Source organism: Motacilla alba, chromosome 4A (genome assembly GCF_015832195.1).
Source record: "Motacilla alba alba isolate MOTALB_02 chromosome 4A, Motacilla_alba_V1.0_pri, whole genome shotgun sequence".
Classification (NCBI taxonomy): Eukaryota; Metazoa; Chordata; class Aves; order Passeriformes; family Motacillidae; genus Motacilla; species Motacilla alba.
Genome location: NC_052045.1, coordinates 16,876,311 through 16,892,097, shown reverse-complemented (window position 1 = coordinate 16,892,097; position 15,787 = coordinate 16,876,311). Strand labels below are relative to the sequence as shown.

General features: G+C 47.3%; 1 protein-coding gene across 7 annotated transcripts in view; it reads right to left on the bottom strand.

Annotated features, from left to right (window-relative positions):
• Window positions 1–15,787, bottom strand: part of DCX (doublecortin) — a 78,439-nt gene that overhangs the window by 54,207 nt on the left and 8,445 nt on the right. For all 7 annotated transcript variants that reach the window (XM_038122691.1, XM_038122694.1, XM_038122695.1 and 4 more), the window contains one exon: window positions 12,278–12,618. In XM_038122691.1, the coding sequence (XP_037978619.1) occupies window positions 12,278–12,618 (341 nt within the window). The remainder of the gene's footprint in view (window positions 1–12,277; window positions 12,619–15,787) is intronic.

The window sequence follows — 15,787 nt, the reverse complement described above, 5'->3', positions numbered from 1 at the left end:
TACCTAACTCGACTCTTTGATACATTCATTTACATGTAATCCTGCAGCCTGCCAGCAGTTGATAAGGTTCCTGATATCTGCACATTTGAGGAAGAGAAGTTTAGTTCATGATGGGCTGAAGCTGAGCTCCATGATGGAAGGCTGCTCAGGTTTAGGGTTTCACACAGATTTTTTGCTTGTCTGCAAATGCTTCTCAGCATTTCTCCCCAGATAATTTATCTGCCAAGTTTAAAATTCTTGACCAAGTTGAAATGGCTACGCTGGATTTTTGCTTTTTTCCATTAGTAAAATATTTTATGAGTTCCTGTTAACACTGGGTGGTGGGGAGGAAAGTGAGGGGTGCATTTTTCTTTTTACTCCATTTATACTGTCTGGGTAATTAAAAGGAGAGCAAAACTTACAGAAATGGCTGAGAGAAGCCACAAATGCTGAGTTAGTGGCTCTACAGCACATCTGACTGAAGGATGGACAGTCCATATCCATCAAAACCAAGAGATCTACAAGCACTGAATTTTATGTCCCTCATGTAAAGAGCAGGGTCATTCCATGCAGTTTTGACAAACCCATTTCAAAGGTTTCACCAGAGAATCACAGAGCAGTTTGTGTTGGAGGGGACCTTTAGAGGAAATCTCATCCATGCCATGGGCAGGGACACCTTCCACTGTCCCAGGCTGCTCCAAGCCCTGTCCAGCCTGGCCTTGGGCACTGCCAGGGATCCAGGGGCAGCCACAGCTGCTCTGGGCACCCTGTGCCAGGGCCTGCCCACCCTCATTGTAAAAGACTTCTTCATTTTATCTCATCTAAATCTACCCTCTTTTAGTTTAAAACCATTACACCTTGTCCCAGGCTAAGAATGTTCCCCCATCTTTATTAGAAGCCTCCTTTATTTGCAGAAAGGCTGCACCATGCCATGCTCTGTGTCACCTGGCCGTGGAAATTCAGGGTATTCCCCATCTGCAGAGCTACAGCTGGAGCTTCTCTCAACATCTTTGCACAACTGGAAACTTTGGATCTCCAAAATAAGTGAACCTGGCAGCCAGGTCACCTCCATAGCCCAGCCACAGCCAAACTCCCAGGTTCAAAGGCACAAAAATACAGCAAGAATGGGCAGCAGGGGGTGATTCAGCACTCAGCACTGCCGAGAAAAGAGGCTCTGACCATCTGTAACCCCCCTTGGTGTCTCACCAAGCTCCAAAACCCTGCATGAACTTGAGCTCCCAAACTCCTGCAGGAGCCAGCCCAACCCTGCTGGGTGCTTCAGGAGGTGGGAGCACAGCACAGCCACTGGAGCAGCTCTTTATTTCCTTCCATACTCTGAGACACATCTGAGAATGTTGGAGAGGTGAAGTGGAAAGATAAATGGAATACAGCAATATTTTTAAAAGCTGCTCCTTTCTGTGTGAATTTTGAATGGATACCATATGCTTTAGCATGCTGTTTTCATTCTCTGCTAAGATATTATTTACTAGCCTGCCTCAGCAAGGCAATCCTCTCCCCAGAATAGTTATTTTTAGTTTAAAAAGACAAATATAAGGGTACTTTCTACCAGTGCTGCTTTGAACTTGCAGTCATCCATTACACTGCCTGTTCGTCTCAGTCTCCCAAGTTTTTTATTACAAAAGTCCTTTCATCATCTTCACCAAGTGCTCCCACCTCCAGATCGCTGAAGAAGATAGTAAACACCACTTGTTTATTGGTATTTTTCTTTACTCTGATAAGAAGTTATTTCTACCCTGGATTCTTCTTCTAAACCTGTTTCCAATCTGTGATAACGTTTTCAGTTCTTATCACTACCTCAGGTTTCTTCACAGGTTCTTGAAGGAGCCTTTCCTTCCTCATGAATTTTGAAGTCCAAATGTTTATTGATTCTCCCCCACCCATGGTTTTATTATTTTATATTAATAGATCAGCAAGGTGAAAAGGGTTTTTGCATGTTGCAGCACGTTTTTTCACAATTTTGTCTTTCACTTGATATATCCAGCACAGAATCTGGATTTCCTGGTGTATTTTCACTGCCAGACACAGAGAGGAGAGCAGGTACCATTGGTCCCACTCTGCTCCTCTTCCTGCACTATTTTGGGCATGAAGGAGTGAGGAAGGGCACAAGAGATGATTTCCAGAGTGCAGGGGCACAGCAATAACTTGAGGAAATGCTTCTTTCACAGAAGAGTGCACACACCAGGAGATGCTTTCCTGAGACCATTTCTGTTCCCTGCTCGGAGAACCTGAATAAAGCCAGAAAAAACAACACCTGCAGCCAGAAACTGTTCTGCAAGGAGCACAGGGAGGGGCTTCAGGTGGGGGCTTGGACTGCTCTGCCACGGCCAGGAACTGACGCCCATGGGCAGGGATGGATGCCCACAGCCAGGGAATGGATGCCCATGGGTAGGGAATGGATACTCATGGGCAGGAGTTGATGGCCACAGCCAGGGATTGATGGCCACAGCCAGGGACTGATGCCCACAGACAGGGGTTGATGCCCACAGACATGGAATGGATGCCCACAGCCAGGGATTGATGGCCACAGACAGGAATGGATGCCCACAGCCAGGGATGGATGCCCACGGGTAGGGATGGATGCCCACAGCCAGGGATTGATGCCCATGGGCAGGGACTGATGCTCACAGCCAGGGATTGATGCCCACAGCCAGGGATTGATGCCTACAGACAGGGAATGGATGCCCATGGGCAGGAGTTGATGCCCACAGCCAGGGATTGATGCCCACAGCCAGGGATTGATGCCCACAGCCAGGGGTTGATGCCCACAGCCAGGGATTGATGCCCACAGCCAGGGACGGATGCCCACAGCCAGGGGTTGATGCCCACAGCCAGGGGTTGATGGCCACGGCCAGGGATTGATGCCCACGGCCAGGGATTGATGGCCACAGCCAGGGACGGATGCCCACAGCCAGGGGTTGATGGCCACGGCCAGGGATTGATGCCCACGGCCAGGGATTGATGGCCACAGCCAGGGGTTGATGCCCACAGCCAGGGATTGATGCCCACAGCCAGGGACGGATGCCCACAGCCAGGGGTTGATGCCCACAGCCAGGGGTTGATGCCCACAGCCAGGGGTTGATGGCCACGGCCAGGGATTGATGCCCACGGCCAGGGATTGATGGCCACAGCCAGGGACGGATGCCCACAGCCAGGGGTTGATGGCCACGGCCAGGGATTGATGCCCACGGCCAGGGATTGATGGCCACAGCCAGGGACGGATGCCCACAGCCAGGGATTGATGCCCACAGCCAGGGATTGATGCCCACAGCCAGGGATTGATGCCCACGGCCAGGGATTGATGCCCACAGCCAGGGACGGATGCCCACAGCCAGGGATTGATGCCCACAGCCAGGGGTTGATGCCCACGGCCAGGGATTGATGGCCACGGCCAGGGGTTGATGCCCACGGCCAGGGATTGATGCCCACAGCCAGGGATTGATGCCCACAGCCAGGGATTGATGCCCACAGCCAGGGACGGATGCCCACAGCCAGGGACGGATGCCCACAGCCAGGGGTTGATGCCCACTACCCAAGCAGTGGGTCCTGCAGCCCCAGGGCATGCAGCAGCAGCCAGGCAGCACGGAGCAGATGGTGAGGGCAGGGCAGGGCAGGGAGGAAGGAGCCCCAGTCCTGCTCTCCCCGGCTGCCCCGCAGGCTCAGGGGCTGCATAATGATTCCTGTGGAGCCAATCAAAGCTCCTTGAGCTCATTGTCCTCCCGATAACAGAGCTCAGAGCGGGAGGACTGGCAGGACTGACCTCTCATGCCAGTTCTGACTGGAGCAAAATCCCCAGGAAAAATCCTGCTAATGAATGGGGCACATTATCTCATCTTCCCCATGCTGGGGTTTTGTTCATAACTAAATTCCCCATTTGGGGAAAAAAAAGAGGAAAAAAGAAACAGTAAAAGGTAGGATAGATTTTGCAGCCACTCTAGCTGAAAAATCCTTGATCTGAGGTATTTTTCAAGATAGAAAAATACAAAAGCGCCATGAGCTAATACACATTAATTTCCTTCATATTTTAAATTATGTGGATAATTTAAAAGCTATTAGTAACACGGAGATTTGCATTTATATCAAAGAACAATGTAAAAGTAAGCAAACATTTTCAAAGTGCAGTTAAAGACCACAGTGAGATGTCTTTGGTTTTGATTTATTAGGGTTAGGGAATAAAAACAATAACGTGGCTCGAGGATATCTGAGCACAACAACCCCAGTCCCTGGGATTCTTTAACTACAGGAAGAGTTAAGATTGCTTAGACAGCAAATTGACCTGCAGAGCTGTGTTGTGCAACACTTAGTAAAATGTATTTATACAGATAAAAACATGTTTACTCACACACACAGTGCTTGCAGTTAACCAGGGAACTAGAACTGGGTTTAATAGTGTAGATTATTATTGAATATCCAGTATATAACACCCAGCAAGGCCTGGCTGCACGTTCACAAGGAACAGGGTGTGCCTGTGGCTGGGAGCAGTGAATGCTCTGCTTATTAGCCCTGCTTATTCCTCCCTATTCAGCCTGAGCACATCTCCAGGAGCAGGCCTGCAGTTCCAGCTCTGTTTTCATCGATTTCCTGCAGCCTGAGGAGCACTGGGACAGCCCTCAGCTCTCACAGCTCCTCTCTGAACCTCCCCACGTGTGCAGGGCTACCTTGGCCAGCTCTGAAAAGCTCCAGGGATTGCATCCAACTTTTATTTTTTTTTCTCCTCAGCTCCTTTAGACACCCTGTTATGAGACACTTTTCTGTGTGTCTCTTGCCACTCCTGGCAGAGCTGAGGGTGGATGGAGGCTGCATCCTCTGCAGGTAAGCAAGGCTATCACTCCTTCCCTTACTGAGCCAAAAAACACCTTTGTGCCCACTGGCACAGGGTGAGGAGGGTTTTGAAAACCTCTCATACTCACAGAACCATTAATATTTAAGGTCCATTAAGATACAAGTACTAGACACAAAAAGGGATCATCACTGGTTCAGCCCATGTGCAGTTTCAGAGGCAAGAAAGAAGGAAATGCTGTTGTGCTGGCTGACAGCTCTATCCCAGCATTTCTCCCAGCCTCTGTTACCTGATTGTTTGCCTTTATTCACACCTAGAGCAGGCCTTTCCTAGAGAAAAGTGTGAACTGTCTCATAACTTGCCTGCCACTGAGTGAAAACAGCTTTTTGGTTGAAGGCCAGTAAGGGAAGGGAAAAGAAGAAATGGTTTCAGGCAGTCAAGGAAAAGAGGTGAACTTGCAACAAGATGTGGAACGTGGCACCAACCACCAGGACATCCTCAAAGCGTGTCCCCTGAGGGAGTTCAGGGGTGTTTGCTCAACCTTTGAGCTACTGCAGGTAGGAGAGGTGAGCAGCAATAATGTGTGATGCCACTCACAGCCTAACACTAAGGACCCTGGAACTGCAGAGTAAACACAGGATTCACAGAATTCTGCTTATTCTGTGAATTCAGAATAAGCAAGATATTTCCCCATTACAAACAGGGGAAATTCACATATTGGATTACTCCAGGTGACCAAAATAAGACATTTACAAGAATCCCCATCCTTGCTCAGGATATTTTAAGTGTAACCTTCTCCCTCTCAGAGGAGGGACTCTCATTCACACTGGAATTGCTGCTGGAGCATCAAAAAGGAACCAGAAACTGAAGTTTCATGTAATGACACAAACTCACAATGGAAAAAACAACAAGGCTTTCCTGGCCTGTCCACAGCTCCAGATATTCAGCCTTATTTCCCTTGCTCATTTTCAGCCCATTTATTCCAAGATAAACCCTCTGGCACTACAGTGAATAATCCTCTTCTCTCTTGGGATTCAGAGTGAAAAGGGAACATGTCACTCTGTATGACAGAGAGAGCTGCTAAAATAAAGATGCTACTGAGGATTGAATTTTGAGCATACGTCTCTTTCGGGGTGTGAATAGCACCAGGATGCAGAACCAGGGGCCAACACTCCCAGGTCACCAGGTCAGCTCTGACTGCATCTTTCAATAATTTTGACAGCCTGCCATCTGTGGCACGAGGAGCAGGTGTTCGTGTGCAGCATGGTCAGTGCATGGCTCTAAAATCAACCTTTTCCAGCAAACAGCAACTCTGGAGCCTGCTTGTGGACTGGGAGCCTCGCTGCCTTGAGAGAAAAAATGGATTTACAGAGATTTTTACCCCAGCCAGGATCTGCACTGTGCCAGTGAGTACACAAAGCCCTGTGCATGGCAGGCAGGGGATGACACCTCCTCCAGAGCCTGAGAGAGAGGCAAAGCAATGGCAAAACACCCAGCAAAGTCTGCAAGATGATTTTGTCCTGCACTCCCTCTCCTTGCTCTACACACAGAATTATAGAATGATTTGGCTTGAAAGGGCCCTTAAAGCTCATTTAGTTCCACCTGGATGATGCCAGGGGTGGGGCAGCCACAGCTTCTCTGGGCAACCTGTGCCAGGGCCTCACCACCCTCACAGGGAAGAGATTTTTTCCCCCAATATCTAATTTAAATCTGCCCTCTGACAGTTTAAACCCATTTCCCCCTGTTTCCATCACTACCTGTCTTCTTGGGGAGTGGTCAGACACCACACCAGTGTTAACCAGGAGGACAGGTCTGATGGAGAGTTCAGCTGCTGTGCCTGCTTTAAGAAGCACAGGAATTAGGATTCACAGTGCTCCAGACAGGCCCCTCTTCACCCAGATTCTGTGGCCCACAGACCCAGAGGAAACAGAAATTAATAAGTATAAGGTTTCTAAATAACATCTCAGGAAGTCTTCTGAATATTTTATCCTAAGTACTTAGATACACACTCATGGAAGCTGGGCTTGCTCGTTCTGGTGAGTGCTGAAATCCTTGAGGGATACCTGCGGACTAATTGGTTTTGTCTGTGTTAGTGTCTAGTCACTGCATGAATCAGGCAGAGCTGAGGCTGCAGCTTGCACTGAGAGCTCCCTGAAGATGGAGAACTAGGCTGTGTTGTCTGGCTCTGTAAGTGGCTGGGTTCAGAAGTTCTCCAGTCCATACATAATTACTGACCCTGCCTGCATGACTCCCTGCTGCTGCAGGGCAGTGATCTCACGCGAGCGCCCGAGCCACAGCATCTGCAGCAGCCCTGGCGAGGAGGGAGGCTGGGCTTAATCCCCATCCTGAGTGGTGTGGGCTGGGACCCTGCCTGCTCAGCTCCTCTGCCCAGCCAGACCTGGACTCTTGCTATCAAAATGGGAGATTTACACGGGGCCTGGCAAATCTCAGAAGAAGCTGCGAGAGGAAAGGGCTGGGGAGCAGATGCAAACCAGATCTGGCGTTGTTGTCCCAGCTTTGTGCAGCAGGGAGGGAAGGTGGGACTCCCCTTGGCACTGGCTGCTGCAGGAGCTTTACAGAAGGTGGGATACAGAACACACTGCTCCCCTCTCCTGCTCTTCCCCCCTATTTCCTCTGAGGCTGAATTCCAGCTTTACACCAGAGCATGGAACTGTGTGTCCTGGGGTCACTCCAAGGCAGCTCTTCAGCATCCTAAACTTAGGGCAGCCAGCAACTTAGAGGGAGGAGTTGCTCTGTGATCCTTCTCCTCAACATGTGCAATAACACAAAGCAATTTGCTCACTTGGTAACCCTGGACCTGGTGCCTCAGGGTGTGAGTTAACTCCTGCCAGGGCTCTGGAGGGAACAGGCTCCCTCTGACCTTCCAGCAGTGCAGATGTCACTGGGCACAGTCACACAGGTGTCACCTCCTTCCTGAGCACCAGTTACAGATTACAGCTGCTGGAGGCATTTTTCTATTTCAGCACAACCTTGTTTCATGTCTCATTGATACAATTTCATTAATACAATCAATAAATCTACATTATCCTAGAAGAGTTTGGTCCACTGCTGTTATCAACACTTGATTGATTATTTTTTTACTTTTTTTTCTCAAATACCAGCTTAAAATCAGTGCAGCAACTCCAAAGTATGGTTTCTCCAGTGCAACTTGTAGGGATGCCTTAGTGCAGTATGTAGGAGATGCTTTATCAACTAATTTATTGAATTTGATCACAAAGTCCCAACCTTAAACTTGCTGTAAGCTTTGTCATCCTGCTTCTCCCTCTGTGGCTGCTGCCCTTCCTCAGTGCAGGAAATCTAAAATGAAATGGCAAATTCTTGCCTGGCCAGGAGAGGTGGGCTGGCCCCCGGGGCATGGCATCAGCTCTGCAGACACAGGATGAACTCCCCTCATCACCTGCCACTTGATATCCTTATCAAAGCTAAGGCTGCTACAGGGGACCATTTTATTAAGACTGGAAATTCTATTGGGAGTGCAGTCACAAGTGCCCTGACATATGGAAATGGATGTAATTTCATCTGATGAGACAGCTAACACTCAGCTGGAGCAGCAGCACTGTGTCTGGGCAACTTCTCCCCATGTTTGAAGATTTCAAAGGCCAGGGGAGATCACTGCATGTTATCATGGCTAAAACCACAATCTGTTCCCTGCTTGTTGACCAGAATATCTCTATTTATGTGCAGCTGAAGCATACAAGCTCTCCCTGCTATGAACAGCCCCTATTCTGCTTATTTTTTGGTGATGATAACTGTTGGGTCACACAATGGGGTGTTTAGATAATTAAGGCATGGCAATAAAACAGCTGGAGAAAAAGGAAATTCCACACCACGAAAGAATATCTTTGTTAAAGTACAACTGGACATGCCTGATGAATTTCAGAGTATCACCAAACTCAGACAACGACCGGAAAAAAGGGACTGATTTGTGTCACTGCATCTCTTCAGGCACTTGGTTGAACAACTCACAGACCTTGGAATAAAATACAGGGCAGGAAAAGAGAAGTTCAGGGTGCACAGAACATGAGCTTTCACAGGTCCCTGAGAAGCAGGAAGGGATGCAGGCAGAGCCCACCTGCAAAGCAAGGTGCTGACAGCAGCAGCACGGGGCTGCCAGGGCTGGAGCAGCCTCCTCTGCCCCAGAGAACACCGGCCCATTGCGCACCATGGTGAGGAGGCAGCTCAAGCATGAGCAGCACAGGAAATCCACACAACCTTTGCAAAGTCCAGCCCAGCCCACTGCACTCAAAACGTCCCAGTGCAACTCCATCCACGGTCTCAAATTCTGCTTTCTAATTTGGTTTGTTAACGACGTGAGGCAGAACTGTCATCGTGTGTCTGTGAAGCAGCCAGTGCTCCCAGGCATCCAGACTTATTTGGGATGTTGGGTAGAACTAAGAGTTAAAAAAAGGAGGAGGAATTGACCAAAATAACTGTTTCCCAGCATGATCCACAGGCCTGACCAAATTAAATCCTGAATGTGTGTATTTTAATTGTCTGTATTGCACATCTCAACACTACAGCAGTTGTAGTCACAGAACCAAGTACTGAATTTGGCCCATTATAGCATCTGTTTAATGCACTGAATTCCCTTACCCACTCCATTTCCTGTAAGCCATGGAAGTTCCAAAGTTAAATCCCTGTTGTGGTCCCCTGCCATGCTCATTTTTGGTCAACTATTTGAAAAACCTTTTGAGCTCAGGGGTGTGCATCAAGAGGTAATGTTTTGCTCCAGGGAGGGAAGGAGCTTGAGTACAGACATTAGAAATATGTGCAAGTTAAATAAACTACTTAAACACAAGATGCTAATTTAGCAGCTTCAAGGGCCATATTTCTCTAGCCAACCCAAGACATAAAAAGACACAATTTCATTAAAATAACCTAACCCCACTGTTGTTTTGAGTGCTACATTTATTCAAACACAGCCCACCAGCTCTCAATTAGCTGCTTTCGCACTCCAACTGCAGCAGGTCTGCAGTGCACAGAAATGTAATTATTCACACACCACCCTGTCACTGCCACCACTGTCTGTACTTCTAAAGCATCTTGATAACTGCACTGATGAGCACTATGGAAATGCCTATAAATAAAATAATCATCTCCCCTCATTAAGTTCCAGCTCGTGGACTGAGGCAGGATGATTTCCCTTTGTACGTTCCTTTTGTAAATTTATCATTTCACAACAGAGGGAGCAACGTGCCTCTGATGGCACTCAAAGAGACAGACTGTCAGGATTCTTGTCAGTATTTCAGCTTTGAGCAGCTTGCATTTCTGCATGAATATTTCCTCCTGAAAATAAAGCGCTGTTTGTCAGAATCACGCTTGCAGTAATCTCTTTCTAATGTCAGCATCAGACATGCAAAACCCCCTAATGTCATGTCAGGAGGTCAGATTTTATGGAGCAGTATGTCATGGAAACCCTAAGAGCCAGCATAAGCTTCTAGCTCTGACTTCCACACTAAGAACACACATCTGTAATAAAGAACAAGCATTGAAGGAAACCTTCCACTAAAAACAAAGCCTTGGTGAACCAGGTTTGCTCCTCAGGAAGCTTCAACAGCAATTGGTGCTGCAAACAAATACCAAACATCCCATAATTGCCAAATCACAGTCTCGCTGTTTTCAATAGCTGCATTACTGGGTGTACATTTGCACACACTGAATCTCCCAGCAACGTCTCCAACATGCAATCAAATATCTAATTTCACAAAATGGTGAATTATAAAGCCAAAGAAACAAGTTAAATGTCGTAGCAGGGCTGATCCTGTCTTGCTCTCCAGCCAGAGGTGGAAGGGAATCACCACTTGCTGCTGTAAACAGCTGAAAGGGGAAGAAGAGAGCATTCTGCTGGAAGCTCATGGAGCATCCCTGTTTCTGCACCATCCAAAGCAACATCTCACCCCCAAACTGCCAGCAGCTCTCAAAGAACTGAGGCCACTCACAGGTTCAGATTAAGATCCTCCTTCCCAGCGGGGAGAACAGCAGGACTCTCTGTCAGCATGAGCAGGGAGCTGCTCTCAGGCCAGATCCAGCTATGGAACCTTCTGCAAAGCTGCTGTGACCCAAAGGGTATGGCCTGTGCCCAGGTGTGATCACCTCAGGCAGCACAGGTCATTTGAGAATGTCCTTCCTCTTTCCCTGGTCTCTCCCAAGGTTTCCAGCGCACTTGTCCTGGTGTCACTGCCCATTTCCAGCAGGTTACTGTGTCTATGGACAAGCACCCTCTCATGTTCAAACTGTGCATCTGAGGAAGGAAAAGTGCTGAGACAAGTGGAAAGGAGAGCTTTGGCAGACAGATGGGATTTTTTGTGTATCTGAAGCTGGAACCAGACAGTGCAGGACACAGGATGGGACAAAGCAAGAATCACAGAATGGTTTGGGTCGGAAGGGAGCTTAAAGATCATTTAGTTCCAGCCCCTTGCCATGGACAGGGACACCAGACTATCAGGTCAGAGTGACACGCTGCTCTCCCAGGAACTACACTACACTCCTGGACTGTGCAGGACATTGTAGGAACCTGCATTTGGGATGAACATTTTTATTTGTAAAATCTGCATTTCCTTGGACAGAGTACTTGAATAATTTTCTTGAATAATTTTCTCCAGAGACAGGACAGAGTTATTTTAATGCAAAACCATCAATCCCTAGAATAGCCAGCATCCAAACCCACACAAGAGGTGTGCTGCCTGACTCCAGAATCTGGAGCAGGAAAAATAGTGACAAAAATAAGATTGTTCCTCAATTACAATAAACAGAAATGTTAAATCAAGCTCAGAATCGTCCTTGAAGAATCTAGCTCTTCCCAGCTCTAAAAATGATCCCCCACATTCCTTTAAGGCTTTTCATAGATACAGCAGTACGAAATGGCTCGTTGCTGTGTAGCTGCTAACAAGAGACAGATGTTTCCTTCAGTTCCAGCAACATGTAGACATGAAGCACATTTTGATGACCTGCTAAATATTTCTGACTCTTTCTGCACGTTACCTCCTCGTGCATTTAGTCAAGGAAATGCTCCACAGTTCCACACTTTCCCTGCTCACTCTGGAGCTGGCCAGAAGAGCATGCTTGGATCAACTGCTTTATCTTAGCAAGCCTTCAGAGAGCAAGGAAAGTCAAGCAACACGTTTTCACTGATTGGAGCCAAAGCTGGAGAGTTCTTCCAGTGGGTCCAAAGCCAGATCAGCTGGTGGCTGTGAGCCCAAGTCCCCCTGTTATTTATTTAGCTGGCCCAGAGGACACGCACCGCACGCCGGCGTGCAGGGCAAGCATCTGTTCCACCCAGACCCACGGCTACATTCTTCACTTGGTATTAATATCAGGGAAAATTTAGTAACCTAACCACTGGCATGAGAAGCCCTACTTCTAAGGGAACAGATGGCAGCAATCATCTCGGCTTAATTTTAGGCTTCAAGAATTGCTCTGAGTCAGCAAAGCCGCACGACGAGAGGAAGAAAAAGACATAACATCTGTAAAACCTCCTACCTGCTTGCCATCCAAGGTGTACAGCTTTTTGACCACCCCTGTCTCCAGTTTGATAGCTTCAGTGATGTCAGTGAGGACCTGCTCGAAGGAGTGGGCAGTCTTCTTGTTGAGGAGCACGCGCACGGCCTTGCGCGGCTTGACCCCGCTGCGGATGATGGTCACCAGCTTGGGGCGCACGAAATCCTTGTTCTCCTTGGCCTGGGCACTGTTGCTGCTGGCCAGGGACTGAGGTGCTTTCTGGTTGGCAGAGGTCTTCACGTTGACAGACCAGTTGGGGTTGACGTTCTTGGTGTACTCCACCTTCTTGAAGAAGTTGTCGGACGAGCAGACGTAACTCTCCCCTTGAGGAAGAAAGGAGATTCGACAGTAAGCACCAGCTCTGTGCTCTTCCCCCGTGAATCATGCCAACCATTGATAATTGTTTCCATTAGCACTCCCACGACAGCTTGTTCTTAAAACATTCTGCCTTGTTTTAATGCTATATTTATGGTTATTTTAAATATTGCTGGTAGTTCCACAAAGTAAGCGTGTCAGCCATCAGCAAACACATACAATCATGTGAACCGGGGGTTGAGAGAGGTTGAGTTATAAAGGTATTTAGGTACTTGAAGATGCAGTTAAGTTCCAAGAGCTTCAGAACACCAAATTTATTTGACCACCTCGATTATTTTATAAATTTGCTACCCTTTAACTTTACAGACCTAGGTGCTACTTCAGTGTGTCATTCCCTGCCAAGAGGACATCAGCACTCACCCACAAAGTGCCTTCTGCATCGCGCCTGAAAAAGAATCAAAATCTTGTCCTGAACAGTCTCCACTAAAAGTAGCTTTGATAAATCCAGCAGGCACAACAAATATGCACTATTAGAGCATCAGTGGTTTATTAGGGAACAGACCTAGTGGCAGCTGAGATTAAACACTGCACCAAATACCACTCCTTGATTTGCATGGCTGATACCAACCAAAAATATATTAAATCCAAATTTAGACACGGCAGAGAAGAGTTACAGGGTCTTTTTAGTAATTCCCCAAAAGCCTTTCCCTATCCCACCCAAAATTAGTTTCAGGCTTTGTCTGTAATTTACAGGATCCTATCTATCCAAGGTTTTAAAAGCACCTTAAAGGATTTGCAGGAGCTTCTTTTGGGCCTGCAAATCTGATGGATGCTGGTAGAGTTATTACTAGAATGAGACTGTAAACCAGTATCCCTAAGGGAATGTAGCTGTCTGGTCTGAAATGACTCAGGCTGCACTGAAAAAAAGTCACTCACTGCTGGAGGAAGAAGCTTCTGTCTCGCCATTAGATAAAATTTTAATAGGAACTGAAGGCATGACCTGCAGGATTTTAGTCTCTTCTGGTGTTTTCTTTGTCTGATCTTACAGAATTAAGTTTTTCATGTACTATGATAAGTTTGAAATCAAAATACAGATTTAACTATTTCGAAAGACATTTTTTTTAAAAGAATAAACTCCTTCTTTACCAAAAACAGATTGGCTGCATTTCCTTGTCTGTCCCTGACTGCAGACTCCAAGGCTCAGACATATTTGAAAAGCCTGTCCCACAGACAAGTCTGGCTTCCCACCCAGGGATCTCTAGGACAGGATTTGACATCCAGTTTGCAAAATATGGATTTCCAAACATCCCACTGATTTTCACATGGCTCAGGCACGTAACATGCCCAGGATAAAGCTCATACTGGAGCTCCTTCTGCTGACGAAACTGCACCTCTGATAGAGGCACCAGAACCCATGGTGAGACCACAAGAGACACACAATAAACAGGATTTAACAGGCTTATAACAGCACTCTGTGTATTTCTGTCCCATTACTGACCAGGGTGTGATGTCACAAGCAGCCACAGAAAATAAATTCTCACTTAGTTTAACCCCACCTTTGTACCCAGTTTGCCACCAGGATGCCCAGCTGTGCTGTTTGCATCACCCACTGCAGCTCTTCTCCATCAGTTGTACAAAAATGAACAAAAGCCTTGATCAACAGGAAGCAGATATTCTGTTTCCCCTTCTAAAGATGGAATACAAACACAGAAGGGAGCTGACAAGGTGTGTGATGAGCACTCAGTTGGGCCTTTTGTCAGTGGGTGTACCCCAAACTAACAATAATCCCACCAGCAGGTTCTGTTGGCCTGAACAAACAGTAAAAATCTCAATTTGCTGACAGCAACACCCCTCAATAAACCAACCATGCAGCCCTGCCCATAGTTGGAGCTCCTTAATCCCCAACATTTTGTGAATCTGACTCAATAAAAACCCAAATATACCCCCAGAGTACCACGGATTATACAAAATTCCCTCTGGGGATATCATTTTCCAGAAGCTTTGAATACTTCATATCTTTCTGATTAATAAGTGATAAGTTGTGGTTTATTCATCTGCTGCAGCCAAGTAACACCTGGTGCAGAGCAGGTCCAGGCTTCTCTCCAGTTTCACGACTGAGAGAAGGGCAGCAAGGAGTCTGGAATGCTCCCAGGAATTAACCATCCTAAGAACCTGAGCCCTCCCAAGCCCATAATCCCCGGGCAGCAGAGCCCTCCTAAGTGTGCTCAGCAGAACTGTGCATTATCCTCTGAGAAAAGGGATTTCTCTGTTTAAATGCAGCACTAAGAGTAAGTGATTTGAATGCTGCTGTCACCCCAGCTTCCCTGTGCCAGCTCCTGACCTCACATCCACCTCTGCTTCCCCACCTGAAAAACAGAAATAAACTGTCAGCCACTGAAGTGTGGCAAGGCTTGGCTTTCATCTGCATTTGACCTTCATCTGTATTATTTTCACAGTGAAAGAAAGCACACGTTTGCACTGTGTTCTGTAGACACCTGAGGTGCTGGAGAATATTTTCCATTAACAAGTTGCATATTTAAAAGTAAGTTGAAGAGAGTCTTGATCTGTCTGATACAGCACCATTACCCTTAGTTCCAGCTGAGTCCCTTTGAGCTGCTCACTGCACAGCACAGCTGTTTGTGGATTTACACCACTGTACACCAAAGGCAGCAGAGGCACGAAGGCAGAGCTCTTGTAGGGTTTGTTCCACAGATGTGATTTGGGCAGCTGTGCAGATCCACGCTCTGGCCTCTCGAGCTGCGCTCACACTCACAACTGCAAAATGGAATCTGCCCTTTCTCCCTTTGTCTCATTGAGCCCAAACTCCAGCAAATAAAATCCCTGCTGTACTCAATTCTAAAACTCTAAAACTGGAGAGAAATTTCCTTGGAGAGACACTCCAGAAGAGCAGTTCAGAGCAGCAGCTCTTCTCAGCATCATTTCTGCAGTCACAGCAGCACAGCTCCAGGGAAGAGGAGCTTTTCTTTCCTCCCTCCCTGACCTAAGGATGTGACCTGAAGCTTTAACTTCATTTAAAAACCACTTCAACTAATGTCTTCCCTAACTTAGTTTATGACCCTCAAATAGCAGCAAAATCATCATTCAAGTTCCTCACGGAGGCACCAGCATTTGCCAGCCAGGAACACACTTTCCAGAGTGTATATTTCACCTCCCACA